The sequence below is a fragment of the Mirounga leonina genome, unplaced genomic scaffold (genome assembly GCF_011800145.1).
Source record: "Mirounga leonina isolate KUSES-001 unplaced genomic scaffold, KU_Mleo_1.0 Mir_197, whole genome shotgun sequence".
Classification (NCBI taxonomy): Eukaryota; Metazoa; Chordata; class Mammalia; order Carnivora; family Phocidae; genus Mirounga; species Mirounga leonina.
The window spans coordinates 5,736,567-5,749,626 of NW_023270494.1; the positions used below are offsets into that span (position 1 = coordinate 5,736,567).

Genomic DNA, 13,060 nt, shown 5'->3' on the forward strand with positions numbered 1-13,060 from the left:
CCAAATGCCAGCCTTGGCACATTGTTTCAGGTGCCTCTCCCCCCTCACCCAGGCCTAAGCCTGCCACAAGGAAGCCACAGGGATCACTGCATGCTGCCTGCCGGGAAAGCTGCGTTTTCCTGTGGGGGCGATGTGAGGAGAAAGGGGACAGCCATGGGCTGCGGCCACTGCCCCAGGGACCGGGCATCACAGGAACATTGCTACACCTGGCAAGGTTCAGCCTCCTTTCATCTTTCCTGTCCCTGAGCCTCCTCCACAGCCTGTGAGGAGGTAGGTTGTTTTAGCCTTATTTTTTAGGTGGGGAAACTGAGGCTGGAAGAGGCAGAGTGATTTGCAGAGGTCACACGGCCAGTGAGACTCGGGACAGGGAGTCCCGATGCCTGGGGATCCCACTGCCCTTTCCCAGGAAAGCCCACCAACCAGACCCCATTTCCAAAGTCAGGCGCCCATGTATGGCAGCGCCCAGGAAGTACCTTAATCCAGGTAAAGGCCACCTGAGTGCCCCAGCCCCAGCCCCAGCCCCAGCCCGTGAAGGTGGACAACACGGTGCTTCCCCTTACCTTGTTAAACTGGAAAAGGTCCCTCTTGAGCCTCTCCCGTGCAGGGTCATGTCCTGACCTCAGGAACCGCCTCATCGTGCTTAGTGTGCAGCCCCCTAGAGAACGACGAGCAGCCATTGACCACCAGCGAGAGGCAGCCGTGCAGCCCTGACCCCAGCACCCACAATGGCTCCCAGGCACCAAGGGCTTGGCCCAGCCCAGCCGCTCTCCCCAAGCCCAGCAGTGGCCAGCCCTGGCCCGCAGCGGCTTCACCATCCACCTTCCTGTGCGCCCTCGCTCCATCTGCGAAGGACAGTCCAGGAACCGCAGGGACGTCTATACCTGGAGGTCCGGGGCTGGTCGAAGCTCTAACGCTTGTTCCAGGCCACCGTGGCCTTATAAAGCCAGCGGGAGAAGCTGGGGGAGGAAGCCATTTAGCCTGGCTTTATAGGAATGGAGGCCCTGAGGTTAATGAGCTTAATTGTTAACCTGTTTTCTGAAAAACCATAAAACCCCAGCTAAACAGAAAGGGAAACTTCACAAGCCTCTCTCTCCAGAGCCCAATTGGGAGGCAGAAATACAAAGGCTGTCCACCTGGGCGCCCAGACCAGAACCCCACCAGGGGGAGGGGAGAGGCCTGGCAGAGGTCTCTGGGGTCAGCGCCCCCGGGCACACTCTTCCTGCTGACTTCGGGGAAGGCTCTCCCACCACAACTGTCAGGAGCCTGAGCGGGCGAGGAACAGAGCGCGTGGTCGGAGGCCCATGGCACCCCATGCCCAGGACCCATGGTGGAACCAGGGTCCAGGCTGGTGGGCTTCCTGGCTGGCCCCCTGCCCCCCATCTCTGGCTAACCGGGTCCCAGCTCCCCTGGGCTCTGATGGGTGCGCTTGATCGAGAGACTCCCTTTCCCATGGGCCTAAGTGGAGCCTTATCAGGAGAAGAAATCGGCTCCCAATAAAGAAACCAGCTCAAGGCCCAAAACCCATCCGCCCAAACCATCTGAATGTAGAATGCTTTCCCAATCCAAGGGGAACTATTTCTGGATCATCCTTGGGGGAAGGGAGAAGGATCTTCACTTCAGTTTCCGGCTTGCTTCAGCACGGCCTCCCACTGACCATAGGACACCAAGGCCTGTCCTCAGGAACACAGGGGCTCAGGGCTAGCTGGACTCGATAAAGAGACTAAACAGACCCGGTCCCTGCCCCGGAGGAGCTTACTTGGGGCCAGGATGGAGTGCAGGTTTCAGGGAGCACCTGGCCCCGACACGGTGGATGTCCTAGGGGAGAAGGTATCTGAGACCTGAAAGATGCCCTTTAGTTTCTGGCTTCTTGTGAGGTGACAAAAATTAACCATCGGGCCAGGATTCTGCATATGAAAGGACCCTGTGTGGTCCAAGACTGGGGGCTCCCTCTAAGGCATGTGGATGGCACAGGGGGGCCGTGGTGGTGGTCTCTGGCAGAACCACCAAGGGCTGGCCATGCTGGGAGGGGTCACCCCACTTGGCAGAAACACACATCATGGGGCAATCCAAAGACCACCCCAGTTGGGAACAGGTGGAGACCAGCCCCCAGAGTGCCCATCACCTTCTGGGGACACTGAAAAGACCCCTACTTGCAGGAGGGGGGGGGACAGATGCAAGAGATTTGTGCCTTCCCATTTTGGGGGAGCCAGAGCAGAATGGGGAGCCCCACTTCCTTCCAGATCGGCAGGTAGTCGGGGAAACTCTCGGGTGCCCACCGGACCCGAGGTCCCGAAGCGGGTCAGGGAAGAAACACAGGGCAATCTTGGAGGCTCTGGGGACTGGGAGTGAAAACACCCCTGGGCCTGTAGCAGTGACAGAGCCCTGGGGCTCCCGGACAAACAGCTGAGCCATGGCCTCACATTCCAGCTGCGGGGGAGGGCGGCACAGGCCCAAGCTCATAAATCGGCAGCTCCGCTCCAGGCTCCCGGAGGCGTCCACTCTCCCCTTTCTGGGCCGAGGTCACTGGGTCAGAAGTCAGAGGAAGCTGGGAGTGGTGCCTTGGAGGAGAGGGGCCTGCAGACTCCTGGGAGAGGGTGATCTGGGCTCTGCCCTGAAGGCTCGAGGGTGACAAGGCACAGCCCCAGGGGAAGGAGGTGCAGGTAGGAGGGAGGCAGATGGGATGTGGAGACTGGTGGGAGATGGTAGGCACTCCATCCACCCAAATGCCCTCAGAGCATCTGCTACATACCAGGCCCTATACCAGACCCCTACGTGTTATTTTTACTACTTTTTAAACATTTCGCTCGAGTCATCCCTGCTTATTGTACAAAAAATTAAAAAATAAAATAAAATAAAATAACCAAGAAAATCCCGAGGAGAAAATCCTCCCTAAATCCCACTATACTCAGGAGTAGGCACAGTGGCATGTCAGGACACGTCCTGCCCCCTCCTTCCTTCGAACTTCTGTACAAGGTACACCTAAACCCCGTCCCGGATGTTTGTTCACCCTCCACCAGCCTCCCTGGAAGTTCAGTGGAAGATCTCCACTTGGTAGACAAGGAAATGGAAGACCACAGAGGCTGGGTAACTCGTCCAAGGTCACTGAGGAGAAACCAGCAGAACTTGGATTTGCCCCCAGGTCTGGTGAACTCCAAATCTAAGGACTCTGGGAGGCAGGGAAGGATGGTGAGGACAGGACAGGGGGTGCCTAATTACAGCCCTGCAAGTGAAAGGCACGGGCGTACGCAGGCCCTCAGCTCAGAGCCAACCGAGTGGATTGGGGCCCGGGACCTCAAGGGCATGGAGTGAGGGAGCCAGGACCAACAGAGGCCTTTCTTCCTCACTCCCGCCAACCCCTCACTGTTGCTCCCAACACAGAAATAACTGCCCAGGTCAAGGCGTCAAAAGTGCCACCCCTTCTTGAAGGGGAACAGGTCTGGGACTGGCTAGACTCACCTCCAGGCAAACCCTCAGATCCACTGACCCCAGCTAAGTGGGTTCTCCAGAGAGAAGATCCAGGAACCCGGACCTGGAGCTCCCTGGTATGGAACTGATCCTACCTCCTCAGCCCACTCCTGGGGGTGGGAAATGGGGTGTGGGGGTTGTAAGGGAAAGAGCCAGGGCTTGGGACCAATAGCCAGGGCTCAACCACCACAGCTCAGCTCGTCTGAGCGGGGTGGCCTCCCAAGGCAGCTGCTCGAGGCCCAGCGAGCTCGTCTGTGAAGGGGATGCACCGGTCTGCTGGCAGGAGTGGGAGCCATGCCAGGTACCTGGCATGGAGCAGCCACTGTCCAAGGACTGGGGACACAACAGCGCAAAAAGACAGACAAGACCCTTTATTTCACCAAGCTGACATCTTTGCAGGGGAGTGGGTGATGACGCCCAAGTACACAAATCAGTCAGTAGGATGGTTTCAGATAGAGAGCAGGGCCAACAAGGAAATGAAGGAAGGGGCCCGGAGTGACCAGGGTGTGGTTGGAAGGACTCGGTGAACATTCCTGGGTCTGGGTCTATGGGTTTGCTGTTCCTTTCCTGAGATGCTTTTCCTCCAGGTACCCACCCACTCTCTCTCTCTCTCACCTCCACTCAAATGTCCCTTCTTGGACCTTCTCCTTCCTACTTCCCGGCTTGGCTTTGCTCCTTAGCACTGGTCACAGTGCAACAGTCCCCTTACTAATCTTGTTTATTACCCGTGCGCCCCTCTCTGAGGATCAGCCTTTGAGCCTTCTCATTCTTACTCAGGAATTCTGCCCTCTTTTTCACCGAGGCACCCCTGCTGAATGAATGAACAGAGGTAGGGATGCCTCCACCCAGACCTGAACGATAGGAAGTGGTCAGCCGCTTAAGATTCGGGGGCAGGGCGTGTCAGGGGAAACGGAACAAGCTTGCATCTTCCAGGAGGATGACGACAAGCAAAGGGCCAAGTGCAGGCAACAGGAGAGATGGAGTGGGTCAGGAAGGGGGGCCTGGCGGGTCACAGCAGACGGCTTCAGTCCCAGTTCACTGGGGGCCCACTGACAGTCCTGGGCAGGGTCAGCCTCGGTCTGCTCTCCCCCAACCCATAGCCCCCGTCTGCTCAGGGCCGGCCCATCTGCTCAGCCCCAACCCCAGGCCCCTTCTGCTATAGTCTCTGTGCTTCCATCTGAAATAACCCACTTGCCCCTCATGCAATCCATCTAGAAAAAGCATTCTCTTTCTGAATCTGTCCTGATCACTCTCCCCCTCCTCTTTCAGTGCTCGACCACCTTATGCTAAAACGGTCCCTAAAACTTCCATGGACAAGGGCACCCATCTAGCTCCTCGAATGTTCTTCCCAGCCTCGTTGTGCTGGTCATTAAAGAATTATCAGAAGGGAGCAGGTGAAGTATGCTCAGGGTCTTGATCAAAGGCATACTATACTCATTAAAAGGGCAGAAAACAATGGACATAGAAACATATGTAAAATGTACCCTAAAGTCAGGTAAGCTCTACTAAAAATATCTATATATTTACATTTATATACAGATATTTTATTTATAAATACATATATTTGTATTTATTTAAATAGACACCACACTGGCAGGGGATTAGTAGAGATTTTTTTTCTTCTTTTGGTTTATCTGCCTCCCAGGCAGGGTAGATAAGAGGATCACATGGGAGAAGGGGTGAAGGCCCAGGCAGTGGCCAGGCAGGAGGGTGGCCCTAAGCTCAGAGGAGGCAGTCCTGTCGGTGGGATCGCTCCTGCTCTCTTAGGGGCTGGGCTCCCCTCCAGCCATGGTAAGCTGAGCAGGGGAGAGGCCTGCTGCCTAGACACCAAATGGGTGCAGAGGCAGGGAAGGGACAGGTGGGTGGGACCAGCTGTCCGACCTCGGCTTCAGGGTCCCAGGACCTGGGGGTAAAGGACACTACTACTTTATAGGCCATGCCCAATGGGGATGCCAAGAAGAATCTGACGCCAAGTCACTGGAGATGTGTAAAAAACTCCGAGGGTTCTGGCTTCCTGCACTGGGCATGCCACCTGGCCAGAGCATGACCCCTGAGAGGGGGCTTCCTAAGAAACACCTTCTCCATCCCCTGGACTCTATCTCAGTTCCTGCCTGTCATACCCTCTGTCCTTGACAGGACCAAACTCCGAGCAGCCCTCCCCGTTCTGCCCTCTGTTCCCTTGGGTGTGGGCACTCGGGGTTTAGGGCTGGCCCATGTGAGACTCGCTGACCAGTGGCGCACGTGTGTGTGTGTGGCCTGATTCTAACCAATTTTCCACAGAGCTGTGTGTCTCATGTGTGGAACTAGCCTGTGCGTTCCCTGAGGGAGGTTGAGCCGGTGCTTCCCTTTCCTTCCTGCCACTCCAATCACCCAACACTGCCATCCGCCACGAATCCTGCCAGGGTCTAAGACTGGTCTCCCCAACCCCTAATGTCCGCCCTGGAAAAGACAGGAGAGCTGTCTACTTGGTAAATTCACAGCCTGGCTTCCCTTCCCATCCTCTGCGCAGACCCCACTGTGGAGATGTGCCTAGACCCTGCCCCTTTGCATCTCAGGAGCTCAGTAAAGAGATCGGGAGAGGTAGAGACAAAACAGCCCTCTGGCGCAGGCCTGTCTTGACCCCCTGCTCTAAGCAGCAGATCTGATGATGCTATGGGGAGGAAAAAGGCGGGGTCCCAGCCCAGGCTGCTCACCCCACACAGGTACTGTTTGTCCATGAGACAGAGGCTTGGCCAAGCCGAGCCCATCTGTCCTGGATGTGTGTGATGGGCCAGCCGCCAAGAAGGCAGCTCGATAACCCAGTCAGCTCCATCCATCTGCTGGGAGAGGCTATGTTCAGGGGCAGGGCTCTGGGCATCGTGGCCCAAGGGAAAGGCGCCCCTCGCCACCTGGCTGTGGTCCTGATCTCCAGGAGCACAAACAGTCTGAACTAAAGTCCCCAGCTCTCCTTTCCTCTCCCCTTTGTTTGTGCTCCCCACAGCCCCCTGCTGCTGCAGAGGCTGCCCTCCCTTCCCGACATCCTGTGTGAGGCCTGTGTGTGGCTGTGTCCTTCCGTCTGAGGGGTGTGAGTACACCCTGAACCTTCTACCAAGGGGAGTGGTGGGGCCGGGCTCTCACCGGCAGGGGCAGCTGCAGACCCCTCCAGCATCTTGTCTGTGCCAGCTCGCCATGCCCAAGGTTGCTTTGCAAGCGCCCGTGTTACCCTGGAACCCAATCTCCCAGAGGCACCGGACAGGGCCCTGGCCAGTAGCTTAGCAACCAAACTGTGGCTGAAAGGCCGTGGGACTAGGTGGGAGGTGGGACTATGAGAGAACACCCAGAGAGGGGACAGGAACCAGAGGGTTGTCATTGCTGTTGTTAGGTAATAAAAAGGATTGAGACCAGGGGCGCCTGGGCGTCTCAATCAGTTAAGCATCTGCCTTCAGCTCAGGCCATGATCTCAGGGTCCTGGGATCGAGCCCCGCATCCGGCTCCCTGCTCTGCGGAGAGTCTGCTTCCTCCTCCCCCCCCCCCCCCCCCCCCCCGCCACTCATGCTCGCTCTCTCTCAAATAAAAAAAATAAAATAAAATAAAAAGATTGAGGCCAAACTATGGCAAGATGCCACTTGAAGCATTTTACCCACAGCATCTCATGTTAATTTATCAGTTATGAAATAACCGATTGAGAGAGCTATTAAGCCCAAGCAGTAAGATTCCGAATCCCGGTCTGAACTCCAACCTGACTGCAGAAGCCTCTGTCTGCCCAGTTCAGGCCTCTCTCACAGATCAAGGGGGCTGGCCAGCAGTAGTCCAGATGGGACAACCTGGGTGAGCAGCCAGAGCCTGACCTCACCCTCCCTGGCTAGGCCCAGATCAGTGTCGTGTTCCACCCCCATCCTAAGGAGCCACAAGCCAGTCCCACAACCCTGGGAGGGCCCTCCTGCCACACCCAAGGCTCCTCCTGTAGGGTTTCCTCCCAAGGCCCCTGAGGATTTGGGGGGGTGGGGGTGGGGAAGAGTAGAAATACATGCATTCCCTGAACACATCCCCATTCTAGGGGCCTCAGTCCCTTATCTGCAACCCAGCATCAGACTCTCTCCAGGGAAGTGACAGATTGGATATGGCCAAGCCCAAAGAGCAAAGCCATTCTGGGGAGGAGGTGGACAACTTGCCTGGGGTGGGGGTGGTAGGCTGTCTGGCCCATCCTATCAGGCCCCATTCCACAGCCTCCTACTTGCCTCAAAACTTGACAGCTGACTCACAGAGCCTCCAAAAGATGTCAGGTCCAGGGGAAAGGGACCGTGCCTGTCCTGTCCATGGTTGCACCCCCAGTGCTCAGCGCCTGGACACATGAGAGATGCTCATGTTCTTTGAAGAACACCCTCACTTCCTGCAAATCTGTGCTCAAATGTGGCCTTCTCGCTGAGGCCACCCTTATCTCCTCAAGCTGCAACCTGCCCCCCCACCCTAAACTCCTACTTTGTTCTTATTCTATATAACTCAAATCACCTTTTAACACTTTTATTTTATTACTTATGCTTGTTTCCTGTTGCTCACGCTCCCCACTCTTTAGAATGTGAGTCCTGGGGGCGCCTGGGTGGCTCAGTTGGTTAAGCGACTGCCTTCGGCTCAGGTCATGATCCTGGAGTCCCGGGATCGAGTCCCACATCCGGCTCCCTGCTCGGCGGGGAGTCTGCTTCTCCCTCTGACCCTCTCCCCTCTCATGTGCGCTCTCTCTCTCTCATTCTCTCTGTCTCAAATAAATAAATAAAATCTTTAAAAAAAAAAAAAAAAAAGAATGTGAGTCCTGGGATGGTAGAGATCTTTGCCTTGGAGGCACCAGTAGATACGCACTGCATGATTGAGTGGACAGCCAGGACTGAATAGAGATCAACGAGGTAAAGGTCTTCTCTAGTTGGGAACCACTGACCCCAAAGAGCACTGGGCTGGGGCCCCTTAGGGAAATCCCCCACCCTGTTCTTAAGTCTCTGGCCAAGGCCAGGGTCATGTAGACATCATGCCTGGCATCCTGCTGGGGTATCTTTGTGGGCCCTGCCTCAGACCAAGGCTCCAGGACACCCAGCTCCTCAGCAAGGAGGATCCAAGAACAGTATTATTTACTACAGTCAAGTAGTCCTGTGCCCAGATGTCCCTCTCAACAAACCTGGGAACACTGAGTCAGGTGTCTTGAGAGAAGACTCTAGTCTCTGCTGAATTCCTTAAGAGTAGAGTCAGGTACCTAGCAGGTTCCCTGTCCCCACGCCCAGAGGAGCCTCTCCTAGCTCAAGAATTCACTGTGGTTCCTGGGTAGGGGAAGGAGCAGAGTGACTCTTCAAAGTACCAGTTGCCTCTGAGAGGCAGGGCAGGAGGGAAGGTCACCTCAAAGGGAACTGGGCACAGCCCCATGGTGCCAGGGCACAGGGAGGGGATGGTGTTCTGGGGAACCCTGGGAGCCAAGGCTGGAGAAGAGCAAGCAGCACCAATGGCCCCCCCTGGGGGACGCCCCTCTCCTGCCCCATACCCTACTTTTCCCTGAAAACTGCTCCTGGGTAGGGGAAAACAAAGTTGCCAAACAGACTTGGCATGTCTTGACCCAGGAGGAGCCCTGATAGTAGTATCGCCTGAGTGAGATAAGAAGCCTTCTCTGAGCTGAGTACTCAGGATAAGTAAGTCCAAGCGGCCAGTGCTGCTCAGAGCAGCCAACCCAGCAGCAGGGACCATGGGCCTCTTGGGCCTCCACTCAGGTGTCTCAATAGTTGCCCCCGACACTTCTAGAAGGATCCGGAAAGTTGAGGAATCCTTCGGGAAACCCCACAGCGCTCCTGGAGACTCTTGCCCGGGATGCTCAATGTCTCCAGTGGGTAGACAAGGGGTCACAGACTGATGGTAGAGGCTCCACAATTTCCAGCTCCATATACCACTTTCTCTATGGGGTGGGGGGTGTGCAGGCTCCTGGGGCCAGGACGTCCCGGCAGGGGAGGACACCTCTTCCCTAAACGAGGTTGAAAGCACTATGGAATTCCCAGAAAAGCTCCTTAATGGCAACAGAGCAGCATAAGAATGTGATCCCCTCCACCCCCAACAGGGTACAGAATGTATACAGCCAAGCCTCTGCTAAAAGCTGAGATTAGATTGTGCACCCCCTTCTCCCCAGGAAAGGCCCGCAGCTGGGGTCTGGCCATTAGGCCTCACTCCTGGCTCTACCAAAGAGCAGGGCAGGTACCAAGGGCCACCCACAGGAACACAAGGTGAGGCTGGAAGAGGCCACTGTCCTCTACCTCTGCCTCCCTAGTTTCAAGGAACAATATTCCCATTTTAGAAGGTCTGACCTCCAGAGGCTTTCAAAAATCAGGGCCTCTTGGCTGATTTCTGGACAAAGAAGCCAAATTCCCTCACAACCCAGCAAGCACGTCCAAAAGGTTCAGGTGTCTGCCCAAAGGCCCACAAGTGAAACTTTTTACGCTTTATGGAGCAAGTTAAGCAGCTCCCCCACCCTGCTACCTGCTCTATGCCAGGCCACACGTGTTCATGACATTTTTTTTCCCCATTCTCCTGTCAACAAGGCTCACTGAGGCTTGGCATGGTTAGGTGACTAAGCCAAGATTATGGAGCAAGAAATCAGCACAGCATGATTCAGAGCTACACCTGTTATCTGGGAAGACACTAAAAAACTTAAGAACCATGTTTGAGGAAAAAGACTGAGAAGCAAGAGGGAGTTTTGCCTCCTCACACTTTCTAAAACATTTCACTTTCCCCACTATGGGCTCCTATTACCTTTTTAATTTTTTAAACTAATGGGTCAGCTGGAATTATGGGCCCTTTTCTTCTTTCAATGCAACTGTATTAAAATTTTGCTAAGTGCTCAATTATTAAGTTATTAAAATTATATTATTCTACCACCAAAGAGGCACTCCATTGACTCAAGGAAAAGTAGGGATGCAGACTGACCTCAGACGCTGGAAACACTGTCCAGTGGCCCCCCCAGAGACTGGCCTAGTCTAACTTTGGAGAAGAGGAGTTAAAGAACGGTCAGAGCCCCCAGAGCTGGGTTTGCCTCTTGACTGCCACAGGTGAACACTGTGGGCAGATCACTTAAGAAAAACAGGCGGGGGGGGGGGGGGGCGCCTGTGTGGCTCAGATGGTTAAGCGTCTGCCTTCGGCTCAGGTCATGATCCCAGGATCCTGGGATCGAGTCCCGCATCGGGCTCCCTGCTAGGCAGGGAGCCTGCTTCTCCCTCTGCCTCTGCCTCTGCCCCTCTCTCTCTCTCTCTCTCTGACTCTCATGAATAAATAAATAAAAAACATTAAAAAAAAAAAAAAGAAAGAAAACCAAACCCGGGGCACCTGGTTGGCCCAGTTGGTTGAGCAACGGACTCTTGATTTTGGTACAGGTCAGTATCTCAGGGTCCTAAGATGGAGCTGCCAGGCAGGAGTCTGCTTGAGGATTTCTCTCCCTCTGCCCCTCCCCCTGCCTCGTGCCCACATTCGAAAGAAAAGAAAAAAGGAAGGAAGGAAGGAAGGAAGGAAGGAAGGAAGGAAGGAAGGAAGGAAGGGAAAGAGAAAGAAAAAAAGAGAAAGAAAGAAAAAGAAAGAGAAAACCAAATCGGAATGTTCTGCCCATGAGATAAGTAAGTAGGACCATCTCTCCCGGGACCCTTCCCATGTCTTAGCTCTGGAAGACGCAGATTGTCTTCCTCAAAAGCCCTTCTGACGGTGGCTTCTCCGGGGCTGGGCCACAGCTATTCGGTACCGCTGCTCTGTTCTTCCCACCTGGGGTTTTCTGTCTCCCTGACACACCCATTCCCTCCCAGCTCCCCTCCCTGTTCACAATCCCCTCTGCAGCCTGACAGGACTCTGAGTTGTAAACTCTGCAGAGGATCCCAAGAGCCCAGGTTAAGACGCCCCGCATCTGGCACGTGGATCCCCATGGGAAGGGGCACTGAGTCTAAGCCCTGCCCCCTCACCCAATGCTCACCTGGTCTCAGGTGAGAGCCTGAGGGGACCACATCGCGGTTCTCCTGGTTACAGTCAGTTCTCCCCACAGCTAAAGCTCAGTGTGTCTACAAACTGCCCAGCAGGGGCAAACCAAGAGCAAACTTTGCACACTTTCTTTGGCAAGACGGTATTTTTCACTCCTCACCAAGTCCTAACGTATCACAGCGCAACTCCACCCCCGTTGTCGTGGAAAACATACTGGATCTCCATACCTTCCCTTAAGGTGTCCAAGGCCGCCAGAGGCGGAGAAAGACCCAGAGACCGAAGCCCCTCCCGCGGGCTTCCTGCGTCCGGGGATTAGGAGGCACAAAGGGCCGGCAGAGAGTGGGCCCAGATGGCAGGGGCAGGGACTAAGCCGGCGAGGTAACGAGCTGCGGCCGCTGCTCGCAGAGAGCGGGCTACCTGAGACGCGCGTCGCCAGCCTCTTGGGCCAGGGGCCTTCCACGTGGGGCCCAAGGACCCGGGATCCCACCCCCGCTCGCGGTGACCTCCTGCACTCAGCCGGGGCCGGGCACTTGTTTCTCCGTTTCCCAGAACCAACACTATTAGGCAAACCCGAAGCTCAAATTCAGTAAACGCGGACGGATCAGGCAGAGAAAAGTTCCCAGCCGCACTTCCTACAGGTGTCCTTCGCCCAAACGGAGCCACGGGATCCAGGGCGAGGCGCGCGGACCCGCGCACAGCTCTCCCCGCCCTGCCCGGGGAAAGCAGGGGTCCCGGCCCTCCCCCGCCTTCCCGCCCCGAGTGGAGGGCACCCCGAGGGGGCGGACCCGGCTGGGTGGTTCCGGGCCCGCGCCTCACCTGGAGCCCCACGCCGGCCCCCGCCCGAGGCCTCGGCGTCCCACGGAACCGGCCGCCGGGTCCGCTCACTCCGCCGCCGGCCCACGGGCTGCTGGGCGGCCGTCTCCTTCCTGCTCACCTCCGGCGCGGCGAGCAGGGGGCGGAGCCGCTGCTATTTACATAAAGGGCGAGCCGGGAGCGCCGGGCCCCAGCGGCCCCGCCCCCGAGCCTAGCCCCGCCCCTCCAGAGCTCTGAGCCGACGGGGCGGGAGCGCAGCGAGGGCGCCCTCGGGGGGCGGGCGGCGGCCGCTCCCGGGCCAATCCTCGGCCCCGGGGAGCGCGGGGGCGGGACCGCGGCCGGCGTGAATATGCACGAGGCACTGCGGACCCGCCCTCGGCCTCACCTGCGCGCACCTGGACTCAGGACGGCGCGCCCAGTGTCCTGCCGCGTCCGGGAGGAAATAGTCCCTGGGACGCACGGCATCCTGGGCCGCCTCCCAGGCCCGACCGCCGAGGGTAGCCGTCCCTCCCCCACGCCGGCCCGGAGCGGCTGAGGGAGGGACGTAGCCGAGCCTGCTCTTCCCGAGGACGCCCAACCCAATCAGAGCGGGTGACCGGCGGACACTGGGCCCGGTTTCGGGACCCAAGAGCGAGGTGGCCTGGGGACGGGGGCGTCGCGGCGAGGCGCCTCCCCTCGGGGCGGGCCCCAAGCCTGGACCCCGGTCCTCCGAGTCGCTGCGGAGGGAGGAAGGCGCTCAAGGCCCCGAAGGACAGCAACATTGACCAGTTTTTAGCACAACTGGGGAGTGAGTTGGAGCGACGAGAGGCGGGAGCGGAGGCCA

General features: G+C 57.0%; 1 protein-coding gene across 1 annotated transcript in view; it reads right to left on the minus strand.

Moving 5' to 3' along the window:
* Positions 1-12,347, minus strand: part of LLGL2 (LLGL scribble cell polarity complex component 2) — a 33,468-nt gene extending 21,121 nt beyond the window's left edge. Inside the window, exons 1-2 of the mRNA XM_035026023.1 lie at positions 12,241-12,347; positions 561-655 (exon numbers count right to left, since the gene is read on the minus strand). Coding sequence (XP_034881914.1) covers positions 561-635 — 75 coding nt within the window. The 5' untranslated portion in view covers positions 636-655; positions 12,241-12,347. The remainder of the gene's footprint in view (positions 1-560; positions 656-12,240) is intronic.
* Between the last annotated feature and the right edge of the window lie 713 nt (positions 12,348-13,060).